We start from the raw sequence: 15,678 nt of genomic DNA, 5'->3' as shown, positions 1-15,678 counted from the left end.
AGTAAAACAGACAGAATTAATGTGCAGACCTGAAATAAGGTAGTCTATGCTGCAATTCTACAAACTACTGCACTTTCATCCTCATCCCACTAAACTGTGTAGTTAGGACAGAGGAGGGAGGAAAACAATTTTTACCATGTACATTTGGTATGGGTTTTAAAAATCCTACAAAAGACATGCTGAGAGCAAAATATACCAGTTGTTCATTGATTGATTGGAAGTCACTATTTTATTACAGTTATGAAAAAGGTAATGCAGTGCTGTAATGCACCACACAGTTCTAAATTAAAGATGGACACTGAGGCAATAATGCAGCTATAGCAAGATGGCATATAATTCTGTTCAGGGAAGGTTAACTCAAATAAGAATTGGTATGGAGAAAAGCTATTTGGATGACTGGGGATTGGAGAAACCATCTTGTAAGAAGCCCCACAGAGACTTATTTAGAACTGGAAAGACAAGACTCTACCAGTAAAAAACAGGTAGGAAAAGAATGACAGCCTAAAATAAGGTATGCATCCATGGGTCAGGTGCTGCCTGTCTCGGCCCATGCTCATTCACAGCATGACTCCTAACACGCTGGCACTTCACTTAGTCTGTTGGCATAGACTATGCACAGAGAAGACATGTTCTAAGCCTATCCATACACGGGGAGTCAGAAGTGAGCCCCCAATGACAAAACATAACTCAAAGCAGGAAGGTGAGAGGTAGCTGTTAACTACATCTGACTGTCTGCTTTGCCCTTAAGTGGATTTGAATCTCACAGTCAGACACCACATCTCAGCTGAGTGGCTGAAGCACTAACTGTCAAGCACTGGACTTCACATCCACCCAGCATCAAGCGCATGCTTAGCTATGTGATGACAGGCTTTGTCCACCTTCATTTACTTTACAAAGGTTCAGCTCCTGCCCAAGTGCATGCTCCTGCAGTGTACACACATGTTCAAGGGAGGTCGGAATGAAGTTTAAATTCAGGAGTATGCTAAACAGTCAGTAGATCAACGGCATAATGATAAATATGCAAGTTGATCATGAACAACTTGCAGGGATTAAAATCAGAGTGTGGGATTCATTGGACACAATAATGGTTTTTTAACATTCAATGGAGCAGTTCAAAATACTTTATAAAATACAGAACAGAAAATACATATACAGTGTTTCAGAAAAAAAGGTAACAGCTCACTGAAATCCTGTTGGTCAGCTCTGAATATTACCCTTAATGCATGCTGGACCATCTCTTGGAGAAGCAGATAGTTTGTGATTAAGGAACTTAAAAGAATTCTGAAATATGATATGCATTGTACCATTGTATCCTCACAACACAGAAAATTCAGCACGTAGGTCAACAGACCTGGAAAAGTTACATGGACATAGGTCACCTTTACTGGCATCGCAGCAATTAGACCTGGTGTGGATTACTGTTATTTAGACTAACCAATGAATGAGAACTCTTTCATCAACATGACTAGGGATATGAACAGAAGTGAACCAAAAAATCAAAACCATGGACTTTTAAAAGAAAAAAGACAATACTTGCCCAAGAAAACAGTCTGTGTCATTCATCCACTGGTTTATGAACTGCGCAGTAATGGGCTCAGGATTGTGTGGAAATCTGATGTTCTCTAAAGTGTGCAGAAGTAGGTCAGGATTGTAGTAGAGTGCAGCTATGGCAACCTGAAGACACATGGTACGAAGCTCGCTTGTTTTAACTCCTCTAGTTAATCGCTCCAGAACAGCCTCCACAAACAGTGGAATACACTGGGCATATAAATATAAAGGAGAAGAAGAGGGAAAAAAAAAAACCAAACCGGCATTATACATGTTGCCAGATTATATGAAAGTTCAAAAAACTTTTACCAGAATTGATCTCCAGAGTTAACTGAAGTCCAGGTATAACCTAGGAAAGCATTCTATTCAATTCCTAGTATAAAAGCATTTTAAGCCTCTGATTACATGCTTTATAAATCTTCCCCAAAACAGCTATTCTCTGAGCTAAAAATTGCCAATGTTATTCTCAGCACAGACAAGAATATTTGGGGCCATTTGGTGGAATTTGTTCTAGTGTGTATAAAAGGTTTAGAAAAGAACTCAAAGACATTCTTATCTTTGCAGAAAGATATCCAGCAATTTCAAAACTAACAGGCATTAAAAATGAAATTACCTAAACATGCAAGAAAAAGAAGTTTTTCCTAATAAATGTAAAGTGATGTTAAATTTCCTCTAAAAGTTTGAAATGGGTGAGTTTATTCAGATAAAAGTATGCACAAATTTCTACACAATTAAATAAACATCTACAAATATTTCAGTGGGCAGGTTTATGCTTTATAATAATCTGTGAAGCATTACGAATGTTTTAGTTTATGAGTTTCAGTTCAGTGTGCAAACATTTTAATTCACAGAGTTGTGGAGTGCAATTAAGCCTTCCACCACATACTTATATCAATGCAAATGCCTACAATTCACTTTAATCCCTTCCAGATTTCTTTTAAAAATAAAATCTTTCAGGGAACATTTTTATCTTCAATGACTTCAGATTCACATTAGTAAAGTTATATTGGTTTCATTGAAATTAACTGAAAATTTATCACTGAAGTCCATGCATTGTACTGTGGCAACATCAAATATGATATGTTAAACTAATTTAGGCTGGAGTGTTATGTAAAACATGAGAACAGAATTTAGCCCTTCATAGGAAAAAGGCTACTATCTAAGACCGTGTTCTAAGAAACTCAGGAAAATTGTGTTTATGTTTTTCCCAGCAATCACAAATCAGCCACACTAAAAATTCTTCATTTCCAAATGCACTGAGTAATTAGAAATATTAAAAAGGACCAAGTTCACATTGTTTGAAACAACTTCAGTAGTTGGATATGTATAGGTTAACCTCTCAGCCACAATAGTTTTAACAATGTGTGTTTTGCATCAGAAGGGAAATCCTATTGGAAGAAAGCAAGAAAAGACAATCCTGCACATCATACTATATCGTTCTCATTCTGCCTATATTCATTTTCCAGTCATGCCCTCTAATCTCAAAAAAAAAATCTTTCTGTATTTCTCCCCATTCCTACACTTTATATTTTCCTTAAATTCTCTAATTCCAACTGCTTTTCTCAGAAATCATACACATATCATTGGAAACCAATAAAAGAGAAAACTTGTTCAATATATATCACCTGGTCGATACCCCGTCCTTTGCATTGAAGAACAATTACTTCTAGGAGTTTGGCTGCATGGCACTCTGCATCTTCTCCTGCATCTCCTGTTAATACCTAACAACCAGAATGACAATTTAGTTTATTAGTATTAATCACTGACAAGTCTGAAAGCAAGTGCTCCTGTACCTGCACACATCAAAAAGCCTCTACATGGCGTATACATATCTGTTCATGCTATATTTTGTGAGGAATTAAGACATATAAAAATCATCTCTACAGGACATAAACAACAATAAGTGGCTAAAGATGAATTTAAGAATTTAGAAGAAATTGCTATAGTTCTTTATGAATGTTAGTATTCTTTATATGTCAATGCTTTCCCTTTTTTAAAGGAAATGTTACTTGTATGAATCATTGATATTTTCCACATTCTGTTCCTGGTTTTTTACTTCAATTCTAATAGACACTGGCAGATTAACAGTCTGGCAAAGTGAAGTCCTATGTCTAGGCTAGTTGTATGTACGTAATCACTCTCTCTATATATGCATATACATGTGAAACTGACTGCTTCTTCTCAGTACATTTCAACCCTACATTCAGTGTCAATCAAACCTGACAAAGAAGCAGAATTCTGAAACACATGCAATTTCTATAAGTTTCTTAAAAATAAGCAGGTAGCTAGATGCGTAACACTCTATAGTGCCCAAAATCAGAGAAAGGCTGCAGTGTGGTCTCACACTTTATTATACATGAGAGAATCAGCATAAAAGAAACATTGTAAATGTAGGAAGAACTTCAAATGAGTTTGCCCCTTAGCTGACAACTAAAGAATCCAATCGCAAGATAAAACAACACAGGAAATACAGGCTTCATTAATTCCTCTACTTACCAAAACAGCTGTTCATAGAAGAGAGTCAAGATAAACAGCAACTTTCTCCCACACAGATTTGTGCATGTAACTTTTTAAAAAGCATGTCACTTAAAAAGTGTGAAGGTGCTATGTGTACTCAGAACTGAGACGACACCAAATTTCATTTTGTTCTGAAATGACTGGCCACCACCTGGCATGTTCAGGTCACTCCGCTAATCTGATTGTTAAGTACCAGTGATAAAAGCGACAGTAAGAATCAGAAGCCTTACCTTTTTACACATAGCATAAATGATTTCTAAATGCTTTGGGTTAGACAGTAAAGTATCAGTGTCAATGGTCACATAATTATGCAATAGAGGCATCATATCTGCAGAACAGGGAGAGCAAAAGAGAAAAAAATTACAAACTAATCCATGCAAGTGCTAACTAACCAGTGAGGTTGTAGACCTATAATGGAATTCATTAGCACAGATTCCTGGGTATGGTTGGAAATCCAAACTCTGCAAAAGTCTATTCTAGCAGAATTCTTCATGAAGTGCACCATGCAGGGTGCATTCTCAGAAGAGGAAATAGAATAGGACTACATTTTAATTAATTAATTTGCAGTTTCACATTAACTTTGTATATTTCAGCTTTCTTTGAGTTCAGGACCTCCTACAATAACTGATCACACTGACAGATTTGAACATGTTTCTCCCACTTAAATACACTCCTGTTACACTCCCACACTAAACAGACAGTCAGGGCATGACTCAAATACAGGATCATTTTAAACCAAGACACTAAATGGAAGCGACCCTTATTAAGGTGGGTTTTAGAGATTAATCCCTAAACAGTGGAAACATCAATAGAATAGAAGTGATCATACCTGCAAAGTACTCAAAGCAATCCTGCTGGAAAACCTCATATAGAACACCTAAAAGCTGCCACATTTGAGGTGAAATCATCTGGCATGTCAAGCTGTAGGCCAAGGAGAGAATTTCTTCGTAAAACTCTGGAAAGGAGAAACAATCTGAAGTAGGGTGCTTTAAAAAATAAGTTTAGCTTGCAAATACCTTGAAATCTGAAACCAAGCCCCAAGTCATATAACAACTAGAAGACTGCAATTAGTAACTAAATCAACATGTAGAAAAATAATGCAAATTGGAAAAGACTCTTAGATGGGCCTTATGTTGGCTATAGTCACAACAATATGCATAGTTTTTCATTATAAATACACACCTGAAAAATATCTTACCAGCACAGAGACATTGCTTCTAAACGATTTACTGAAAAACATTTTTATTTTTCAACATTTGCTTTTTCTTGAACGCCTTATCACAAAACTGTGTAGCTCTTTAGTGCAGGGTACAGATAAAGCAGTCATTTAATTGCAGACCATGTCCATAAAATACTAATGTAATTGTAGTGTTGTCCTTTAACACAGCTAGCTAAAACTATAACCAGAACTGCATCTTCTGCTTTTGAGTCTCACCTCCAAAACACAGTAGCCAGCCTGACTAAAGTACAAAAGGAGATCAGGGGAAACAAATCATAACTGAAAATGAATGCCTTCTTTTCTTTAAAGAAGCACACACACAAAAAAAAGATGAAGTTCTGTTCAGGAAGATAGTACTGTTTGCAATAATCAATTTATGAATTTTTAATGTAAAAACTTGTAATGTTTTTCTAAACATTATCTCTAAAACATACCTATAACGTGTTTCTGCAAAACAAGGCCAATGATCTGTAAACAAATGCTCTCCAGCTGTTGAGTTATCTGAAATAAAAACATAAAGCAGTTTATTTAAAAACTTAGAAATACAGTAATTTAATCAATGTATTTGACTAATTCAGTTTGAGAAGTTCTTCAAAGCAAAAAGGCTTTTATCACTTTTTAAATGCTGCAATAACAATCACAATATTATGAAATAAGGTCTCACTGATGTAAGTACTGAAATTTTCAATAAACAGTATTGCTTTAAAACTTGTCACTTACAGCATTTTTCTTTATTTTTAAAAAAATCTTATTTTATGGTTATTCTATAGATCCTATAAAAAACTGTATCAGTTGTCCTGTCTGGATATAAAGTAACACTGTACTCAAAGTGTTTGAGATAAAGCCTCTGTCCAAAATCTTTGAAGTAGAATGGGTTAAAAGGAAGAAAGGAAGAGATGCTTTTGCCTAAGGTCTATGGAGAGCTTCCCAGAGTAGGCTCAGCAAGAGGAACCCATGCAGAAGTTGGGAGCATACAACTGTGCTGAAGTCAGGATTCAGCCTTGCCATGTTGGACAGTGAGACTACATTTATGAATTACACTAAATTACAAGGAGAACTATAAGGCCACATTATAATACTAATTAAAACCAGCAAATGCAGACATTTCATGTTTTTACCATAGGTCATTCATTACAGACATAATCTTGCAGGATGTCAGGCTTTCTGGGCTTGTTCTAGCAAAGAGTTTAAGTATGTGACCACAGATTCATCCACTTACCTTCAGACACTTGACTCAAAAGTTATCCCCTAAACTCTCTCCATACTTAATGGTGAAAAGGAAAAGAATTTCTAAGGAGTTTTCAGCCTCATATATCATTTCTATATCACTTATATCACTTGTAAAATGATTAAAGATCCTGAGATGAAGAGCACTCTGCACAATGTTTTAGTTTGTGCTTCACACAACAGAAAAACAAGCTGCTAAGTTTATACCAAAAATACCCCAACCCCAAAGGTTTTCCTAGGCTAAAACCTGAAGATCCACTTCAGACTATTGTTCCTGATGCTCAGCTTAGCTACCAGATTTCATTTTAGCTTTCAAAAGATGCAAGGCGTTTTTGTAAAGGAATGAAAGATGTTCTGAAACCCAAAGGAACACAGTGGTCTTACAGGAAAATAATTAGTATTTTAATGAATGTATTTTTAAAATTAGAAGCTTCATAAAAAAATTTCACACTTGCAATGAAACATTCTCACTGTACATCAAGGAAGCAAAACAATCTAGGACAAAGCACTTTTATGCCAAATGAGCTTAAAGTTACTGACTGACTTTGCCTCTCTGGTCAGTCACTGAACTGCTTCCTACCTCAGTCAGCCCAGGTGGTATAAGCAGAAAGAATCTCTTTCTTCCCTGATTATGTGAAACGCAGACTTACATCACACCACAACTGGGAGACCAATTCCTAGGAATTCTATCCAAGAAATTGCTGGGTAAACAACAAAATATGAGTCATCGTTGTAAAAAATCAGCCTTACACAAAATATTTCTCCCTAAAATCTATTTCAACAGTCTGTAATACAATCATCCAAGGAAGTGTTTATCAGAATAAAGGCTAAGGATTTTACCCTCAGGATATAAATTCCCCTCAAAGTTGAGGTCTAAACAATTAAGAAATCACAAAAGTAAACTGGGCTTTAAATTCAAATTTGTCAGAAATCACTTGGTACAAATCCACCATCCTGCTATAGTAAATGCACATGCATGTCAACTCAAGTAATGCAACATATAGAAGTGCTTGTTGTCATGAATGAAAGGCATGACGGAAGAGCAGGAGAAAAGAGGTATAAAAGAAAATCTCACCTCCTTGTGATCTTCCACAACTGTCAGGATAGTGTCAATTGTGTGCAAGATGCCCATGGCCATAACCGTTTTGTCCTCTACTTCCTCATATTCTTCACTCTGAAGTACTTTACCAAATATTTCAGCCTATGAAAAAAACCAACCAACTTGACATTCAAGAGCAAACTCACATTTCTAATTTCTCATGCAAAACCAAGACAGCTAATGCAACAGCAGCAATGATTTATCTGTAAGAGCTGTCAGCGTTGAAAAATATGCTCCTTACTTTTGAAAGGGGAATATAGAAAATTAAGAACTTCTCTTTTTTTGAGAAGTCTGGCTATGTTAAGTCATTTCAAATGTTAAACAGTTAGAGCTTGGCTTATTAAAACCAGTGACAAAATTCAGTAACTTTGAAAAACCTATAGGTTTTAAAGATGCTTCACACAGGAAAAAAAAATATTGTGAATACTAGAGGCGGACCTTTATAAAGATTACTTTAAACAATGTGCAGTTCAAACAAAGTTCATTAAATGTTTACCAAACTAGGCATGTGCTTCTGACTGGACTGTTATTTTAGTATTGTCTCTTACCAGGTGTTGCGTCATGTCAACGGCGATAGTAGCTACTTCCTGACTGTATTCACAGATCATCTTCTGGATTACATTAGTAAGATCATCATTTTCCGTCTCTCTAACAATGTGCAAGAGCTCTTGCATAACTGGCCGTACATAAGGCTTCACATATTCCTTGGCTAAAAAAACAATTGAAACTAGGTGAAATCAACTATCCATAAACACAAATATACAGTATCTCAAAACTACTAGGTAACTGATACTCTTGAACAAAATAATTTTTTAAAGTTTAATTTACTAACAACAACAACAAAAAAAAGCCAAAAAACCTACCCAAGGAACTTTTACAGCCCATAACTAGTAAACTAACAAAGTAAATCAATTGTAGATTTACCACATTCAATACAGAAACACCATCTACAACAAAAATCCACTGTTTGGGGGGAATACACGCCCTCATACATAGGCAGCATTCGTTCTTAAACATACACACTATTTCACTTCACTAAAGAAAAACAAAGACAGGTGTTATTTACTTTATTAAAAGAAATATGTTGATTGTAACTTCTTTTGTGCAGAGACCTGCCAGAAAAACTTGAATTCAGAATTCTGGGATGTATACAGTAACTAACGAGCAAGTAAAGCTGTCTAAACACAATGAAATGTAATGTTCTGAAATCTATGTCTTTAAATGGCAGAAATGTTTAGATACATCTGCACCAACTTCCTCATCTCTTCAAAAAAAAAAACCAAAAACATCAGTGTATACAACTGATGAATCACTGTAGCATACCTTGCTCTTGGTTGCTTATTAATGTCTGAAGAGCTATGGCTGCTTCTACTTTGACAGGCATTTCCTTATCATCGATCAGGCTCTTCTTTGCCAATTCTACTGCATTCCTCAAGTTTAGCTCATTGTGAAATTTCAAAGCACTGAATGAATGAAGTACCCAACAGGACTGCATGACAAAAAGAAAAGCAAGTTAGGGACTATGGCAATTTGTAGAATTTTTTAACTGATTCAAAAAACAATGCTAACAACCTCTCTGTTTGCATGTATTGCTTTTTTTTTTCTTAATTATGGTGTATTCATACAGTAAACATAACACAGTTTCTGCACTCAAGCAGTTCTTTATTTTTCTTTCCCAAATTCCAATAAATTCAGTATGCACATAACTGGCACTCATAGTTTTGGTCCTTCTGGGGGAAAAGAATCAGAACAGAAATTAAAGAAAAGTAATTATTTGTTTATGACTGATATGGGCACTCGGGGATTTTCTTCAAGCTACACTCAAACTGTCATTATCTACCCTGTGGAAATCCTGCCTATTCTTCACAGCCATCCAACCACTCTAGTTATTGAGTTCTGCTAAAAAAAATGGTCACAAAAGGGCCACAACCACTGCTCAAATTCTCCAGTCCGATAGTAAGAGCTAAACAATAATATGACACAGACTTTTCATCAATTCATTTAACTGACAAATAATTTTTTTAAATCAAAATGCTGAAAAATTACTGTACAAGGTTGTTATTTGAAATTTTACTATGTATTTGCTTTATTTCTTTCATTAACATTCAGAATAAAGTCAAACTGCAAAGGAAAGAATCATGGCAAATACTGAAATTGATATAACTGGTGAACTTACTCTAGCTCTGAGGTACCCCAGGTTAGACATGAACAATGGAAATACGTGATTCTGTAACATCAGCTCCATTTGATCCTTGAAGACACTCTTCTGTTGGTGTAAATAAAAATTAATTTTCGAGACCATTCCTTTTACTTACTTCATTCTAGCCAGTAATCCATTTCAACTATCAACTACGGGAAATACAATGACTTATCTATGTAATAACGGTATTCTCTCATGAAAAGATCTGGATCTCGTACGTTGAACTGAACAAACCTCAGAAGCATAGCAAGTTCAAAGCTAGATAAGTGAAAGAACTGTACGTATAAAGCTCAGCTCTATGTTACTCATTACAATACCATAAACCGGAATTTTCATTTTCTTTAAGGCAACTGATTCCAGCAGATTTTTATTAAAAATTAATTAAGATCAATATCCTAGTACCTGCATTCTTCCTACAAAGGAGTACATACATACCTGAAGATAAATATAAGCTTAGTATGAAACAGATCTGAGTTTCAAATGACCTACTGTTATTATAAGCATCAAAATTAATTATTTTACACACTACAACAACTTTTTTGTGTTTATTAATGGACTAAGATAATTCCCTTGTGACGAAAATCTCCTTGGCTGGAGAAGGATATTCAATGAAAGTTATCCTTCATTATTCCAACCTTGGCAAATCCCAAGATATTCACAGGAAGCCAGACCAGCATGGATACTTGGGACTCTCCTAGCACGTATGGCCCCAGGGTACTAGAAAAGATATATGCTGAGGACTGTGTTACCACCTGAAGGAATGATTCACTGGATAAGATAGGAAGAGGGTGAAAGGGGACATTCAATACAAAATGTATCTTGGGTGATCACACTTCTACTTCACCAATGCACACACCATTTTCTCCCACATTGACTCCCCAACCTTCAGAGAGGCAGATGAAGCACTGAGCAGAGAAAAAACACAGAGAGGGAAAAGAATTTTCCCTTGTGCACATAGGTCAGAGGTTTGCATGCTTAAACTGGAGCCACTGTGGACAGCCAGGTGGCTAAAGCAAGGTCATTGTGCCTATGAGCTCCTTACAATCTATACCTCAGTCAGCTCACCAGCCAGAAAGCACTCACAAATCGAGTATTTTATGCAGAAAAAAGTTCTTGGAATTTTTCAATCTGCCAAATCCAAAACACAAGAAATTCAGAGTTGAGAGGCGTCTGCAGTGTTTGGGGATTATTAAAGTGTAACCTCATGTTTCAAGACAGAAAACTTCAAATAGGAGCAGTATACTGGAATAAATCCCCCTTTTTTCACCAGGACAGAGATAAATGGGTTTAGAAACCCCCAGTTAATATGCAAGGCACCTCACAACAGGAACAACGTCTTCCTCTTTCACTGTTATACTCCGGCATGAGATAGGGCATTTACAATCCAACATAATGTACAAAAATTCTGCAAAAGTTACTGATGTTTCAGTATTTCAGATCAGATCGTGGATTGGTACATCGGTAAAAAATAGATGGTAAATGTTGGTAAGATGTTGCTTGTAACATGAAGACACATCCTGCATGGAGAGACAACTCACATAAAATAAAATAAATTACTTTTAAAAGGAAGCCTCCAGCACAAGGCTGCCATTCTTATGCTAAAAAGTGATAACTTTTTGGCAATTACTTCTGACATGGAGAGAGGGCGTATTTTGGACTCCACCGTCTATAAGCATAAGGGAAACTGTAATCAATATTACATTAGAAAGCAACAGTGCGGGTTAAATGTGTATTCAAATTCCAGAAAAATACTCAAAATCCTGAAGATACTGTCTATAAAAAAATGGAGGAAGGACAGAAACTCTGTGCTCTTTCCAGTCACTTTCAAAACTCCCAACTGGCTGATGAAATAAGACTTAAAAGCCACACATTGCAGGACAAGGAAGCTGGAAAGCTAGACAAAGCATTCCTGCAACATGTTAAGTAAACATTTTTCTGGAAGCAGAAGCAGCCCACAATAGTGCAGGCTGTTAGCAGGTTTGCTAAAGAATCATCGGTGATGTTATTGACGGAATGCATGTTTGCTTTTTTAACACCCTTCCATTTTACTAGTAAAGCAGGAGAGGACCAAGGAACTGTTCTGTAGCAAACAAACAGAGCTTTGGAAAAACTTGAGAGGAAAAATCCGCGTATAAAATGGGAATATGAAAACAAGGAAGGAATGTTAATATTTTTAAAGAAACAAACCCTGATTCTTATTGCAAAGTGCAATCTCTCTACAAACTTTATAAATATGGCTAAGGACTAGCCATACTTTATAAGCTAAGACTTTTTTATTGGAAATGGCAGTTGATAATAAGAATTACAAACCTTTTTCACTTCTTTACCCACTTACCTTCAATAAAATATCTGCTAGGGATCCTATAACATGCAAAGCTCCATCTTTTTTCCTTGGATCAATGTTTGGCTCTGTCAGAATCTGGTAGCAATATGCCATCATTTTTGGTAACACCTATGTAAGACAGAAAACACATAATCTCCTTTTGTCAAATTATTTTAATATCATTGTTTAAGTTAAAAACTTCATAATGACATTTTTAAGTAGAAACTTTATCTTGGCGAAAGCAACTGTGAGGTACTATGTGTAGCATCTTTCCATAGTTAAAAATCAAAAGGTTCCTTTTTTCAACTTTTCAGCCAAACTTGTCAAAATTAAATTAATCTCCTTGAAATTTCACATTAGCAATAGTAAATCAGGTATTTTTGTTGTTGTCTTGAAGCAAATCAAAAAAGGTGATGAAAAGGCAAGAGGCTCAAAAAGTATCTCACCCATTTTTTCCCTTAACTTCTCTTCTGGCTTCTCTCACACATATATAAATACATACATGTGTGTACATATAGGTATGAACATATACATATTGAAGAACAGCTTGGACTAAAACCTCATAAACTTATTTTAATCTATTGATCTTGGCAGTAACTTCTAAAGTTGACTAGACTTAGAAAGGTTTCTTGGCAAAACTAATTGTTTAACGTCATTTCCACACCCACTATGTGCTTTTCAGATATTATGACATTTTGATGGTCTCAGTACAAACTATGAAAATGAGGTCAGTGGGCAAGCACTGTTTCAACAATAAAGAAGTAAAAAGGTCATAGGCTATGCCACCTGACATAAAGACCATGCTCTTCTCTGAAAATCCATCCAGAAACAGAGCTCCATGTTTACTGGATGTTAAAACGGTACCCAGAAAAGTTCACAGTTTTAGCAAACTGACTTACGCTTTCCAGGCTTGACCAGGTACTTTTGCACAGATCACTCTAAGTATAGAAAGATCTACAGAAAAGTTATGTCCTCATTTAAAGAGCAGCTGTATGAAATTAGTTTCATTCTTGCTAATTTCATTGCTGTCAACAGAATTTTAAATAAAATCAGTGAAAATTAATAAGGATCAGGTTCACTTTTCCCCCTGCTACAGTTTGGGAAGCTCAGAACAGCTGTGACAGAGGCTGTTTGTAAACGTGGGAAAATACGAGTACATCTATTCCAACTCAGTTTGTATCCAGCAGGTTAATTTTGAAGCTGCAAGAGGAATCCACTTATTTATTTATTTATACATACACACTTATTTTAATTCTCCCAGAATTGAGAGCACTCAGCCAGGAAAGTGTTTGACTATGTATTAGCAAGTAGATTTTTCAAGACTAGCTTCCTGTAGCATCTTCAAATTTAAGGGAAAATACATTATTAAGGAAACCTCAAATAATTAAAACCCATTAGTTCCATACCTCTCTTCTCTTCTTCGCAGCAGTATAAAGGAGATTCTGTGCTGCTGTTGTAGTGGATGCATAATCCTCAAATACATCTAACAAATTAAAAAAAAAAAAAAAAAAAGGAAAAAAACCACAAAATTTCCTTTTCAGAATGACATAAGATTTTTATAATCCATCTTGTTTGTGGGATATCACAAAACCAGGGTAAATACGTAACTTCAAAACTACTGACACATGGCTAAAGAGTCAGACCCAAGCTTATGTCAAATAGCTTATGAAAGCATTTACTTCTTGCCTTCCAAATCTACTGACCACTTATCATTCCCTTTATTAGGAATGCGTTATTTATTCATTAATTCTTTTGAGACCAAGTATTTAAGGGATGAAAAACCCTGGCTTTTTTTTTTAATTAAAACCACTATAGGAAGAACAACAATACATTCCAGAACCATCTGTAAACCATATGTACACATTTTTGGTTTGAATTTATTAAAACCTCATGGGAAACTTTTTGTATGTAAAAACTACTTGGATCTGGGGTAGTTTTAAATCTGCTGAAAGTTGAAGCTTTTTAGCTTCATTCATTAAAAGTAAACCTTTAATCATATTGAAAATATAATTTATATCTTAGGAAAAAAAAAAAAAATCTGTGCTGCCAAACATGTTCTAATCCAAACATCCCTACACAAATTGAATGAAATAAAAAGATAAAAAAAGGTAATCTTAAAATGTGGTTAAAATTTCACACTAACTTTTCCTCAGAACTTGAAGATAAAACAGGATTAAGAAATACTATCAGACTACTGGAATTCTTGTTCCAAACCCAAATATGTCTCACTAAACTCCAATTTAATGTACTTTCATGCTTGTTTTTTTTTTACCTTCCACAATAAAATTTAAATCTGTATTTAACTGTCTCAGCTATATATAAAAATAGGGTTCACTACTTACACAGAAAGAACCGACTACTTACACAGAAAGAACTGAATTCATATACCAAAAATCAGGAATGTATTTGTACCCCAGTCATCCACACTATATTGTGATTAATTTTTTGGATAACAACTCTCCAAGTTTCTTTAATTATTCCATGAACGTTTACATTCTGTTTTCACATATGCTAATCCCAAATCAACTAATTAAAAATTCCCAAACACTACATATGTCTGTGACACCTGGCTTACAGGAGCTTTCCAGCTAAAATTGCTATATTTTTCAAGTATCCTTCTCTTTTTCAATGACATGACTCTTTTAATAAATGTAATTATTCATAATATGGTCCTATGTGATATTCCCAAGATTCTGCACTGTGTCTTTTGAAAGAATACATGTATCTAATTATCTTACAATTTAGTAACAATAATTGGCAAAAAAATGCTGAAGACATTAACAATTTTCAGTTGGGAAAGAGCAAGTCAGGCCTCTTGTGGTCAAAGCAAGAGCTGCAAGAACTTGCAGACAGCTGGCACATCTGCAGTTCAGGATTCTGAAATTGGCATTAAAAAGTAAGCAAGCCAGTCTATTTGGGCTGCACTGAGCATGTGAAGTAGAAAAAAAATGTTAAGAGAATCATTTAGTTTAAAGCTATCAGACAAACGGCCAAAACCCACTTGATCTACCTTCTTTTAACTACAAATTGGTGAGACTTAAGAAACAAATTTTCTTCTTCGTATTGTTCAGGACACTGGTGAAGACAGAGACATTACAGTGGCCATACTGTTAACTATAGTGTACAGTTATGATGAAAGCAAAAAATAAATGCTAAATACAAATATTTACCAAATTTCATGCGGATATATTCATATGGATCCTCTTGCCAGAGCTCTTCATCCTCATCTTTGTAGCACATTAGAGAGAATATCACTTCTTCTGTTATACTCTAATATTAGACAAGTCAAATAAACATAAGTGCACCTAAAATCAAATTCCAGTACTCCTTCCCTCCACTATGCACTAATATACTAGACCTACTTTTCTGAAGAGTAAGACTCTTTTAACCAGTGCTCTTTTATTTTGGCTAACAGAAATAAATTACAATATACATACTTTCCTTTTGCAACAGTCCCAGACAGCAGTAACTATATAATCTAACTTTATAGTAATACATTACCATACACAAAATATACTTCAGGACACAGTCTATAAACAGCAGAA

General features: G+C 35.2%; 1 protein-coding gene across 2 annotated transcripts in view; it reads right to left on the bottom strand.

Annotated features, from left to right (window-relative positions):
* IPO8 (importin 8) overlaps positions 1–15,678 on the bottom strand; it is a 46,867-nt gene that overhangs the window by 10,319 nt on the left and 20,870 nt on the right. For both annotated transcript variants that reach the window (XM_069807620.1, XM_069807622.1), the window contains 12 exons: positions 15,304–15,403; positions 13,540–13,616; positions 12,146–12,262; positions 9,787–9,876; positions 8,934–9,099; positions 8,159–8,319; positions 7,587–7,712; positions 5,719–5,785; positions 4,895–5,020; positions 4,296–4,393; positions 3,174–3,269; positions 1,538–1,758 (listed from right to left, as the gene is read on the bottom strand). In XM_069807620.1, the coding sequence (XP_069663721.1) occupies positions 1,538–1,758; positions 3,174–3,269; positions 4,296–4,393; positions 4,895–5,020; positions 5,719–5,785; positions 7,587–7,712; positions 8,159–8,319; positions 8,934–9,099; positions 9,787–9,876; positions 12,146–12,262; positions 13,540–13,616; positions 15,304–15,403 (1,445 nt within the window). The remainder of the gene's footprint in view (positions 1–1,537; positions 1,759–3,173; positions 3,270–4,295; positions 4,394–4,894; positions 5,021–5,718; positions 5,786–7,586; positions 7,713–8,158; positions 8,320–8,933; positions 9,100–9,786; positions 9,877–12,145; positions 12,263–13,539; positions 13,617–15,303; positions 15,404–15,678) is intronic.

Source organism: Haliaeetus albicilla, chromosome 19 (assembly GCF_947461875.1).
Source record: "Haliaeetus albicilla chromosome 19, bHalAlb1.1, whole genome shotgun sequence".
In the NCBI taxonomy this organism is placed as follows: Eukaryota; Metazoa; Chordata; class Aves; order Accipitriformes; family Accipitridae; genus Haliaeetus; species Haliaeetus albicilla.
Note: the sequence above shows the minus strand (reverse complement) of the source record. Positions and strands in the feature narration are given on the sequence as shown.